Here is a 13,176-nt window from a genome sequence, read left to right as displayed (position 1 = left end):
ACCTTTCTATGAAGAGCTGCGGGGTCCATGTGCCCCTAAAATACACATTGATTCATGTACTGTTTCTTTTAATCAGTAAATGTTCCTGAAGTATTTAGGGTAGGGCAAGCATTCCCTTATGTGCAAGGGATACAAAGGTGAGTGAGACACAGCCAAGAGGGCAGAAATACAAGAGAAGCAATTGCTGAAAGCAGCTAGCATTTATTGAACTCATACTCCTGGAGAGGTATTTTACTAAGTCCTTCCCATGGGAGAACTCAGGAGGTGCTCACAATTTTATAGGAGAGGCATTGAGTGGTGAGGCGATTTGTTCAAGGTCACAAAGTCACCGAGTGGTGAGGGTGGGATTCAAAGGCGAAGGTGCTTGGTTTGAAACACCCACACTGTTAACCACCGCACGATGCTGTTACCTCACCACAGAGGAAGGTCAACAACATCAGATCAGCACAGAGCTGACAATGAGGGCTTAGCACCAAAGTCTGCCTGGAGAGCGCCGTGGAAGGGTATAAAGAGGAGATGACAATTGAGCTGTATCCTGAACCATGAGTTGTCAGCTGGGGCATCTGAGTGGGGAGGGAGAGGCTGCAAGAGCATCCCAGGTAAAAGCAAGTCCATGTACAAAATACGAAATGCTGGAAGGGTACCAGTCCTGGTGTAGTTAATTTTTCTTAGTTCCTGTTAGGGCATCAAATTCTTTACCTACAGTATCTTATTTAATCCTCCCAAGAGCCTAAGAGATGGGCTCAATTAGTGCCCCTATGTTAAATAACTTGTTTAAAGTTTCGTATCTGTGACATGTGGGAGGAGGATGTGAACACAGATCCGTCTGACTCAGAATGCGCATCAGAACATTTACTGTGCACCAGGCAGGCCAGTGATGGGAGCGGGGGGGTGGGGAGAGGGGCTCTGGGAAAATTGATTAACAGTGCTGAGATTCTGGACTTGAGTACAGGAGTAGTAGGGAACACGGAAAGGTTTTGGTTGCGCAACATGGCAAGGAGGATCCTAGTTCCTCAGCCAGGGATTGAACTTGTGCCCCCGGCAGTGGAAACACAGTGTCCTAAGCACTGGACCACCGGGGAAGTCCCTGGAATGTTTTGAATGCAGACTTAATATCAACACACCTGGAGTTTAGAAACATGGAGAATAATGACAGAGAGACTAGAGGTACAAGTAGAGAGTTATTGTAATGCTCTAGCAAGAAATAGGTATCCAAATATAGCAGTGAGTATGTATGTCAATCCCAGCCTGCCGATTCATCACATCATTGCAAAGAAGCTATAATCCAATTTAAAAAATGGTGAAAACAAGCAAATGAACAAAATATAGCGGTGAGGCAAGGGGATTGAGGGTTTCCCTGGTGGTTCAGTGGTAAAGAATCCACCTGCCAATGCTGGAGATGTGGGCTCAATCCTTGGGTCAGGAAGATCCCCTGGAGAAGGAAATGGCAACCCACTCCAGGATTCTTGCCTGGAGAATCCCATGGACAGAGGAGCCTGGGGGGCTATTGTCTATGGGGTCACAAAGGGTCAGACACAGCTGAGAGACTAAACAACAAAGGGACTGAAGGCAAGAAATGCCTGAGGGTTGGGACCAGTCATCTTACTGCCATCAGGGGTGGGGTGGAGGGGGCAGAGGAGAAGTGGACATTAGTCCTGAGATCTTTGGCTGGCCACCTAGAGCTTGCTGATGCAGTCAGTGGGGCAGTGAATGTGAGAGGAACATTTCTGGGGGGAGATGAGTCCAGTTCTAGACATGTTAAGAAAAGCTATAACAAACCTAGACAGTGTATTAGAAAGCAGAGACATCACTTTGCCGACAAAGGTCCATAGAGTCAAAGCTATGGTTTTTCCAGTAGTCGTGTATGGATGTGAGAGTTGGACTGTAAAGAAAGGTAAGCACCAAAGAACTGATGCTTTTGAAGACTCTTGAGAGTCCCTTGGACTGCAAGAAGATCCAACCAGTCCATCCTAAAGGAAATCAGTCCTGAATATTCACTGGAAGGACGGATGCTGAAGCTGAAGCTCCAATACTTTGTCTACCTGATGTGACGAGCTGACTCATTGGAAAAGACCCTGACACTGGGCAAGATTGAGGGCAGGAAGAGAAGTGGGGGACAGAGGATGAGATGGTTGGATGGCATCACTGAGTGGCATCATTTGAGTCTGCTCAATTCAATGGACATGAGTTTGAGCAAACTCAGGGAGAAAGTGAAGGACAGGGAGGCCTGGCATGCTGCAGTCCATGGGGTTGCAAAGAGTCGGACATGACTGAGCAATGGAACAATGATAACAAGGTGTCTGAATGCCATCACTTGGAGAGGTTTGGTAGTTTCAATCTGTGTGTGGAAGTGTGGAAGAGAAGCTCAGAAGAGAGCAGGGACAAGGTTAATTTTCATGGAGCGGCTGTGGAGTAGCAGGTGGTTAGGAAGTTCAGAGGACAGGGAGGAGCCAAGTCATGGGGGTGACTGGAGGAGCACTGAAGTAAGAGCAGAAGGAGCCAAGCATGGAATGTGGAGACAGCCATACTGACAGGGCAGAGGATGGAGGGCCAGAGAGTGGGAAGTGGTCAGAAAGGCAAGATGGCGTCAGGAGAGGCTGGTGCAAAGGAAACCAAACAAAGTGTCAAAACCCATGGGCTTGGTATCATTGACAAGAGAAAATTCTGAGCCGTGGTCGGACAAAGCCAGTCTGCAGCAGACGACGCAGGAGTGACTGGGAGGAAGGGCCGTGGGGACAGTGTCAGTTCACCACTCCTTCAGGAAGATTCTCAGAGGAAAGAAAAGGAGGACATGTGGGTTGAAGTTTGAGCGAGGGGTAGGGATGAGAGAGTTTTCTCTTATGGGATGTGCTTTTAGGATGAGAGGAAAAAAACTCAGAAATGAGCAAAAGATTAAAAGTAAGAAAAAGGAAGAAGAGAGAAACTGGAAGAAAATATAATGGGTTGATTCATCTATAGTTTATTCATTCAACAAATATTTACTGAGCACCTAGGCATTGGTGGCATGACATACAAATTTGATATTTAACCACAATCTGTGTTCTAGTGGGAGAGACAGGCAATAAATAAGTAAAGAAATATGGTATTAAAAATTGTGAGAAGTACTATAAAAAATGAACAACATTTAGTGAAAGTGAAAGATATGAAAACCGATATTAGATTGACTGGTATGGTCAAAGCAAGTCTCTTGGGGAGGTTAGCATTTAGATAGAGACCTGAAAAAGAAGAAAGTCAAGGGAGGCGTGTCTGGAGCAGGGAGAGGGCAAAGGAACCATTTCAAGTAGAGAAAGCCTGCTGAAGAAGACATGGAGGTTTGGCATAGTTTTGAGGCTGGTAGGCAGTCATATTACAATCTCAGGAACTGAGAGATGAAGCAATTCACCCAAAGTTAGACAATGCATTAGAATCTGGCTGGAAGCCCCTGCATTCTTCAGCAACTCATCAGCACTTTCACACTCATCACATCGCTGATTATTACAGCACAAAGAATATGATCTTATTTTGAAATAACCTGAAGGAAGAATATGAGTCTGTTCCTTAACTAATCCCTGGCTGCACTGGAACCAGCGCTAGGGGACTCTTCCCTGAAGAGCTGACTGAAAGCCGATAAGCAGAGACGCTAGGAGACCTATCCGATAGCTTCTCAAGCCCATTGGAGTCTCTGTCTTTGGGTGAAGGGAATGCTTACCTTTCGAGAAGGCTCCTTTGTAATCCATTTCTGCCAGTGACATATCAGAAGTGTTGGGGTCCATTAGGAACACCTTCTCATTGTTGCAGAGCTGAAATTCAGTATTGAGCGAATACACAACAGGAACAGGGCGGTTGGTCTGCTGGAATGCAATGGGTATCAGGAATCTAAATGCAGAAAAACAAGAACTCCTTGAGAGTAGGATTGACTTTTCATCAGTCATTTGGGCTGCCCTCCTGTTCCCACCCTGCACTTTGCTGTAGGTGCTAAAACATTTAGTGAATAAAGAGATGGGTACAGGCAAGAGCCGAAGAATTGATGCTTTTGAACTGTGGTATTGGAGAAGACTCTTGAGAGTCCCTTGGACTGTAAGGAGATCCAACCAGTCCATCCTAAAGGAGATCAGTCCTGAATATTCATTGGAAGGACTGACGCTGAAGCTGAAATTCCAATACTGTGGCTATGTGATGTGAAGAACTGACTCATTTGAAAAGACCCTGATGCTGGGGAAGATTGAAGGCAGGAGAAGGGGATGACAGAGGATGATGGTTGCATGGCATCACTGACTCAATGGACATGAGTTTGAGTAAATTCCGGGAGAGAATGATGGACAGGAAGGCCTGCATGCTGCAGTCATGGGATCAGAAAGAGTGGGATGCAACTGAGAGACTGAACTGAACTGAACTGACAGGAGAGAGACCTTATTTAGTTCCAGTTCTTATGAGGTTCATCTGCTCTTTGGAGCAGGAATAATCTAATTGGTCTTTAGACTTTTCAACACTCTTTGCTTTTCCTGGCCCTCTCATTCTGGAAAGCCCTGAGGTTCAAATTGAGATTAGTGGTAATGAATTTAGTTTTCCGACTTTGACCTTGACAAACCTTCTACTGGAATGCTCCCTCCTTGTCTGCTACCACCCATTGCCTAGAGAACTCTTGCTGTTCAGATCTCAAGCACCACTTTTTCTAGGAAGCTTACCTTCTTTCTCTTCCCTCCCAGGCTGGGTCAGATCTCTTATCATTTGTTTTCAATACACTGTGCAGTTTTGTTTTGTTTTTTTTTCTCATAGTACTTATTGTCGCTTGCTATTCTATTTAAATGTGTGATCAAAGTCTGATTCACCCATTACAATTTCCATAGTGGGTTGCCATTTCCTTCTCCAATGCATGAAAGTAAAAGGTGAAAGTGAAGTCACTCAGTCATGTCCGACTTTTAGCAACCCCATGGACTGCAGCCCACCAGGCTCCTCCGTCCATGGATTTTCCAGGCAAGAGTACTGGAGTGGAGTGCCATTTCCTTCTCCAATGCAAGAAAGTGAAAAGTGAAAGTGAAGTTGCTCAGTCATGTCCGACTCTGTGCGACCTCATAGACAGCAGCCCACCAGGCTCCCCCGTCCCTGGGATTCTCCAGGCAAGAATACTGGAGTGGGTTGCCATTTCCTTCCTCAATGCATGAAAGTGAAAAGTTTGAGCTATAGGGAAGACCTAAATATGAGGTGAACCATAAGCCAAAACAAGGGATAAAGTGAAGTCGCTCAGTCGTGTCTGACTCTTTGTGACCCCATGGACTGTAGCCCACCAGACTCCTCTGTCCATAGGATTTTCCAGGCAAGAGTACTGGAGTGGGTTGCCATTTCCTTCTCCAGGGGATCTTCCTGACCCAGGGATTGAACCCAGGTCTTCTGCGTTGCAGGCAGACACTTTACCATCTGAGCCACTAGGGAAGCCCCAAACAAGAGATGATAGGCACCAATACCAGGCTAGTGGTTAACTTAGTGGAGAGATGGGGAGAGTACAACTGAAAGGGGCATTGAAGGTATTTAAAAGGTACTAGGAATGTTTCTTTTTTTTTGCCGACCTCCAGTTTCATTAGTTCTAAAGTGGAAATACAGTAAATAATCTTGAGGGCGATCACTGTAATGAGACTTGAACTTACAATATTCTAACGTAATTAGCCTCCAATTAAAATAAATCAATAAATTAAAAAAAAAAAAAGAGCTTAATACAGAGCCCAGCACATAGTCTGCACTCCATACACAGACACTAATACCACTGGCAGTTATGATTATTCACTTAGCATCAGGATCATAGTGCAAGGGATAGCCAGTTCATGGCAGTTATAACTCTTACTAGGTAATGTTCTTGAGGTTTTATATATCCACAATGTTTGGTCTTCTGGGTATTAAAACATTTCATAATTTTAAAAAATTTATCACAGGGACTTCCCTGGTGGTCCAGTACTTAAGCCTCTGTGCTCCTGATGCAGGGGGCGCTAGCTGGGGAGCTAACATTCTACAGGCCTTCCAGCGCAGCCAAAAAGATAAAGGAAGGAGTAAATAAATAAAATAAAAATGGATTACATGAATAAAAAATTCCCCAGCATATCTGTTCAGACGATGTGCCCTCTGTTCTTCCTTACTGCCGCCAGCCACTATTTTCCTGGTCACCGTCCCTCCCACACTTGACTGACTACAGGCTCTCCTGTATCACTCCTGCCTTCAGTCTCAATGATTTCAATGGATGAAACATCCACCCCCCTAACCTCTCAGTTCCTTGATGTCTTCACCTCCAAAGAGCACATGCCCCTCTCCACTGCAGCCGCCTATGCCCCACCATCCTACTAGGCACCTCCTCCATAAAACCTCGCTTTCAAACGTCTCCCTCTCTACCCTAACACTTCCTATCTTTCCAGCTCACCTCTTTTAATCCCACTCATTAATTCTTCAACCACACCAGGCCCTCTGCAACCACACTTACCAGGATGCAGAAGACCTGGAAAACTGACACACTCATGGTGGGGATACACACACAGTTACACATTTCTAAACACTTTGGAAAAAAGTGTGCCAGTTTCATAAGAAGTTAAACATACCATAGAATCCAGCCACTCCACTCCTAGGTATTTACACAAGAAAACAGAGAGCATGTGTCCATATAAAGGCTTATCTATGTGTTTACAGCAACTTTATTTATAACAGCCCAAACTGGAAATAATCCAAATGTCCATCAACTAACTGATTTGATAAATGAACTGTAGTGTGTGCACACCATGGCATACAGCTCAGCAGCAACAGGAACAAGCCACTGATACACACAACAACCATGAGTGAGTCAAAATAACCATGTTGAACAAGAGAAGTCAGAGAAAAAGAATTCGTATTGTGTGATGCCACTTATATAAATTAGTAGAAAATGCAAGCTAATCTGTAATGACAGAAGGATCAGTAGATACCGAGGGGGTTGGGTGTGGGGAGGAGATAGGAGAGGGGATACTAAACAGTCATGAGGAAACTTTTGGAGAAAATGGACATCACCACTATCTTAATTGTGGTGATATTCCACAAGTACATATATGTCAAAATTGATCAAACTGTATGTGTCTTAAACACATACTAGTCATCTTACACTAATAAGTAATTTAATGGTAATTTAAAGACAATTCAGGGACTTCCCTGGTGGTCCAGTGGTTAAGAATCTGCCTCCCAGTGCAGGGGACGCAGGTTTGATCCCTGGTTGGGGAATTATACATTACTCCAGGCAACTAAGTCCTCATGCACAACTAGAGAGAAGTTCGTGCTCTGAAACGAAAGATCCCCTGAGCTGCAACAAGGACCCAATGCAGCCAACAAATTAATAAACAAATGTTTTTCTGAAAAAAAAAAAAAAAAAATCAATAGGGCCTTCAGCACTGCTGATCTGCTGTGTTGGTAACTCTCTACCATACTTTCCACTCTCAGAGATGACTCTGTTTCACTTCCTCTTCTCTTCTCAAACCTCACTGTTCCTTACTTCCAGCTATGCTTGACTTCTCATTTCTTGGAGAAACAGACTCAATCCGACGTCTCCTTGGTCATCCTTACCCTCCCAACCTACTAATTCTCCCTTCACCTGTATCCATAGACTGTGCCTGCCTTCCTTTCTTAGTAGATGAAGTGTCTGTGCCTCTGGCTAAGGCTGGCCCGTCCCCGCATGTCTGGGTCTGTTCCCTGTTGCACTCAAGGACTTAGCTCTGCACATCCTCCCTCTTCCCACTGCATTGTCTGTTTCCCCCAGTAGACCAACAGGGCTCTTCTCACCAACACACAAACATCCTAAAATATTTTGCATCTAAAACACACACAAACAAAACCTCCTTCAATCCTTCATCTCTTCCCACTAATGCCCCTCTATCTGAAACCTTTTATAACAAAATTCCTTCAGCATTGCTTTGTCCCTTTTATCTCCACGTTCTTGCCTCTCTCTCTTGAACGCACTCTAATCAGGCCTCATCCTTCTCAGTCCACTGAACCTAACCTGTATCAAGATTATGGACGAATTCTGTGTGGCCAAATCCAATGGCCAAGTCTCAGACTCTTAATTTGAAAGTCACTCTCCAAATCACCTTCTCTTAATGATAATGTCAGATTCTGTTTGCAGTGCCTTCTCTCTGAAATGTTTTCCAGTCACTCTGCTCAGCAACTAGAAAGGTGGCACTATACTATCTGCACTGCTTGAGAGCAGCGGTGACTTTAAATCCTCTGCTAGAGTCTCCACGCTGAGACTAGAGCCAAGGACACAATAAGAGCTGAATAAATACGGGCTGAATGAATGAACATCGGCACAACGAGGACAGGCTCAGGTCAGAGGTGGGCATGGGCTGATGGACAGTTTGATTCTTGTTATTCATGGTAGTTACATTCTATAAAGCTGCAATGAACGCGGAATGAATGGTGAACAGCTGCCCGTGGGGGGAAATCAGGGGTCAAGTTCCTGCAGCCTCTGCTCTCAACATTTTCATCAGTGATCAATACCTAACTGTTTTATGCGGGTTTCTGTCTAAAGACACCTTACTTGATATATACTGTTGGTTCCTTAGCACAGAACTTGTGGTGATGGCTCTGAAGTTCATGCTGGAATGAAGCTCATCTAACACTCCATTTGGCTCATCACCGCCTTCTTGTATGTAGGAAATAAGACGGCACTTCGGCGCTCTGCTGGGGAGCCATTTTAAACAAAAAAATCACCAATACGAGGGACAAAAATTTGAAAACCCTGGCAGCAAATGAACTGTAAAAGGGACACTTGTTCACAGGATGAGAAACCTGAGCTGGGAATGTGGCTCAGATGACCGCCTTTTCATCACTCTGCAGGTCAGGGAACGATCAGGCTAGCATCACGAAAATTGGATTCGGGGTTACAAATAAATGTCAGTGAATAGGTAAGTTCACAAATAGTGAGGATCAATCCTCTCGCCCTACCTCTCTGGGGCGTGTGCAGTGCAGGCCAGAGGCTTTTCTCCTGGGTCCACCCATGGCTGTGTGGGTTGCACTGTGCAAGGGATCAGGTAGATGGTGTACTCCCCAGAGTAATCCTTCCTGGAAACAGGCAGGCAGATTATGGTTAGAGAGATGGATTTAGAGATTACTTACTTACCCAGAAATACCCCGACTTCAGTAGACAAGTTTTCACATGATACGTGTGCTAAGCATCCCACCAAGAACTTCACAAGTCTGCAGACACGATTTTCAGGAATTCATCACACTTGTGATTGTTCTAACACACTTCAGAGTACTAGCCAGAGGTGTTAAATAGAGTTCTTTTCATTTATTCAAGCCCTTTCCATGAGAAATGCTGAGAAAGGCACACTGTTGATAAAAATCTAAAAGGCTCCAATGAGGGCAAAACAGACCTGGCCACATCCTTTCTTACACCCCCGTGAAACTGACTTGACAGCGTCTGTTTAGTGCTTCTGGCTGACTGACACCCTGTTACACGTTCTGGACTGCAAAAACTTTTGTTTACTGAGATGTGACCGAGCCAGCGGCGGCTGCTGCTCTGATTGAAAAGGTAGTGAAGGCCTGGGGGTTAACTAACTCCACTCCAGAGATGGCTGCAACCCCCACTTCATTAGCATTCAGTTTCAGGACTTCTCTCCCAAACCCTCCTCCTTTAAGCGAAGTTGAAGAAAAGCATCACTTTTCATCGGAGATGACTTGCTGGGAATTTCTGTGTTTACAGTGGGGCATGAGATTCTATAGGTCGTGACCCTAAGAGTACAGAGCCTTGGTAGCCCTCACCTACTTCATTTCCCACACTTGTCATCCAGCAGCTCAGCCCCTGGCAGGCTGCCTGAAAGGCAGCCAGACAGCCAGAAGCGGCAGGAAGATTCTTCAAGGGCCTTGGGAGGCTGCCACCTACTGAGTGAGGAGCTCAGGGCTGTGAATCTTAATTCTAACTAGCATGATTTGTGATTAGTCCTCACGTTCTCCATGTTCCTTCTTTGACTATTTCTTCGGCATTATTTGTGTCTGTTTATTAGTAAAGTGATAGCAAAGATTTAGTAAACATAAATAAGTAGCCAACTTCCCTGGTGACTCAGGTGGTAAAGAATCTGCCTGCAATGCAGGAGACCTGGGTTCGATCCCTGGGTCAGGAAGATCCCCTGGAGAAGAGATTGGTTACCCACTCCAGTATTCTTGCCTGAAGAATTCCATGGACAGAGGAGCCCGGCAGGCTACAGTCCATGGGGTCGCAAAGAGGTGGACACGACTGAGTGACTAACACTTATACTTAATAAATAAATAAGTACGTGCAACTTTCAGGACACAGCCTGGGGTCAGTTTAGTGGAAATGGGGAGACGGTCTAACCCTGCCCTTGCCTGGCTTCTGCCATGGCTGTACACTTTTAGACAAACCAGGCAAATTTTCAGGGCTTAGTTCCTAAGCCCCTTTGTGCCCTGGAAGTTTGTATGCCTGTAGGTCTGCATGTCTGCAGTTTTTTCACTCGATCCTTGTCTTCCTCCAAAGCTGGAACCAGCAGGAAATGAGATCTTGTATACTGTCTTTGAACTACACAAAAATCGACCTGTGTAATGTGAATAGTAGCTCTTAATAGAAATACTTAATTAGGCAGAACTGTCCATGCCTGACTCCTGCTTTCCAACAGTCAGGCCATTGCAAAGTCGAAATAGAGACACAGATGTAGAAAACAAATATATGGATAACAAGGGAAGATAGGGATGGGATGGGATGAATTGGGAGATTGGGATTGATATATATACACTGTTGATACTACGTAGAAAATAGATAACTAATGTGAACCTACTATATAGCTCAGGGAACTCTACTCAGTGTTCTGTGCTAGATGGGAAATGGGTTAAACCCATTTTTAACTGGGGTAGATGGGTTAAATGGGAAGGAAATCCAAGGAAGAAGGGATATATGTATAGGCGTGGCTGGTTCACTTTGCTGTACAGCAGAAACTAATCCAACATTGCAAAACTACTATATTCCAATTAAAACAAAAACAAAAAGGCCAGATTCTGTTGTTCCTCCCCTCGAACCTGTAGTGGCCCCTGTTGCATTAGAGTGAAAAAGTCCACACACTGGCCTTCAAGGCTCCACAGCAGCCCGACCCTGTCTCTTGTTATCCTCTTCATCCACTCCATTGGGTGCAGAGATTTTTATTTTGTCCACCGATGTATTCTTAGTAAAAGTTCAATAAATATCTATTGAACAAATGAATGCAAGACAAATGGCATGGTCTCCCCAGGCTGCAGTCCTGTTTCCCACCCCTGAATATGTGTTAGGTCAATTTCCTGACTATTCCTACAAATATGCCCAACACATTCTGGAGGTAGGTTTCTAATCCTGTGGTTCTTTGCTCTTTTCGGAAAACTAGAAGTCTCCCATCAGTTGCTCAGCCTCCCCAAGAAGCCTTGGTCAGTTCCCCAGCTGGTATGGTCTCCCAACCCTAAGCAGCTGTGGTCTGAGTGCTCGGCATGGCTCACGGTGTACACAGCACAGAACGCTTGGTGTTACTCTTTGCTTTGCCATTTATCTATGGATTTAACATCCTTACCGCAAATGTTAGCTCATAAAGGTTGCTTATTCAGGAACTACTGTGTGCTAAAATGTGCTGTTCTGGGGCTTACCCTTGAGAAGCTCACAATCTAATGGAAATGGGACTCAGAGCATTATAATATGCTGAGCTGTGTTACAGTAAAAGCTGGAACAACATGCAAACCAGGAGGAAGAGATTCTAACACAGCATGGAGAGTCAGCCAAGGTGTCCCAGAAGGGTTGATATCCAAGCTAGAGCTCAGAGGAGTTTGAGATGTGCAGGAGGAAAGGAGCAAGAAGGGTAGGCGGATTATAAAAGCAGAGAGGTATGGATGGGCTGGTGGATTCAGAGGTTGGGAACACATGTGGTTAGAAGGCTGGGTTTGAGGCGAGGCTTAGAGGGAAGGATATGGGTCCTGCTCAAAGAGCTGGACTTCATTTGGTAAGCAGTGGGGAGTCAGCAAAGGATTTAAAGAGGACCATTTCTGTGTCTATAAATTGGGACAAGTACATGTACAATCTCATGAGGTTCTAGGAAACACAATAAAGGTTATTTTGTTATATATTGATTTCAAAGGAATCAGGATGTACAAGAAAAATCTAATACAAGACCAAACATTTGTAACCAAAATAAAATTTTTAAAAATTATTCTTAAGACAATTTGCCACTTTTTAATTGCAAATAAGAAGATTTTCATGCTAAAGATAGGTACTAATTTCATGACCTACAAAATGGGGCTAACAATATTTACTATAGGTTCCATTATTCTTTTAATGGTAAAAGTTTTCATTTTGTTTGTCCTATTCTTTCCTTTTACAAATGGAATAGCTGACTGTATTTATTCCAATCTCATTCTACCTCTATATCAGGTGTAGGAGAAGACTAAATCTTGTTATTTATTTTACAGGACATTGAATTGTAAAGGGTGACATCTGGACCTGATAACTAGTGATCCTGGATTTTGTACTGGTTGTGATCACTGGAATGAAATTTCTTTATTATACTAAGATATTAGTTGGACAAATTTCCCAGCTTCCTTTGCAGGTAGATGTGCCATGTGACTAAGTTCTGGCCAATGTGATGTGAGAAAAATTGATGTGCACCCTGCCTATTCTTACTCTTGAAATAAGGATGATCCCTGTCCAATTTATACATCAGAAACTGATCTGAGCTACATCTGTTTCTCTAGGTGCCAGATGGCAACTTCTGTCTATCTCACTTTTAAAATAGAAAAGTTTTAAAAGTTTTCTTCTAGCTTTTGAAGAAAAGCCCTTGAAGAAACAGAAAACATTTCAGATTTACCCCTGAACTCCATCCTATACTCACCTGTTATAAGAGCTTGTAGCTCGCCAGAGTTGATAAGGAGAATCGAAAGTCTGAGCACTCCACAGGAGCTGCAGGTCAAATTCAATTCCTCCGAGGTGGTCTGGAGTCAGTATGAATGATTTCACATCAGGGAGGGTGTGGTGCTCCATCACAAACTGTCCTATTTCAAGGGGAAACACACAGACACTTACTTGTAAGTTTGCTTGTGGTCAATCCCCTACAAAAGCCTTGAAACTGAATTAATATTCTTCTATAAAAAAATCAAGGTTATACCTACCCACTTGGTTCTGAGAATATATCCCACACTGGGTGGGACAGCATGGCCTCTTACCTCAGTCCATCA

General features: G+C 44.2%; 1 protein-coding gene across 1 annotated transcript in view; it reads right to left on the bottom strand.

The window, feature by feature from the left end:
* Positions 1–13,176, bottom strand: part of FRAS1 (Fraser extracellular matrix complex subunit 1) — a 508,994-nt gene that overhangs the window by 5,705 nt on the left and 490,113 nt on the right. The window contains exons 69-71 of the mRNA XM_052641724.1: positions 12,834–12,993; positions 8,923–9,039; positions 3,689–3,855 (exon numbers count right to left, since the gene is read on the bottom strand). Coding sequence (XP_052497684.1) covers positions 3,689–3,855; positions 8,923–9,039; positions 12,834–12,993 — 444 coding nt within the window. The remainder of the gene's footprint in view (positions 1–3,688; positions 3,856–8,922; positions 9,040–12,833; positions 12,994–13,176) is intronic.

This window comes from Budorcas taxicolor, chromosome 6 (assembly GCF_023091745.1).
Source record: "Budorcas taxicolor isolate Tak-1 chromosome 6, Takin1.1, whole genome shotgun sequence".
Classification (NCBI taxonomy): domain Eukaryota; kingdom Metazoa; phylum Chordata; class Mammalia; order Artiodactyla; family Bovidae; genus Budorcas; species Budorcas taxicolor.
The sequence above is the reverse complement of the archived record's forward strand: the minus strand, read 5'-3'. Positions and strand labels throughout refer to the sequence as shown.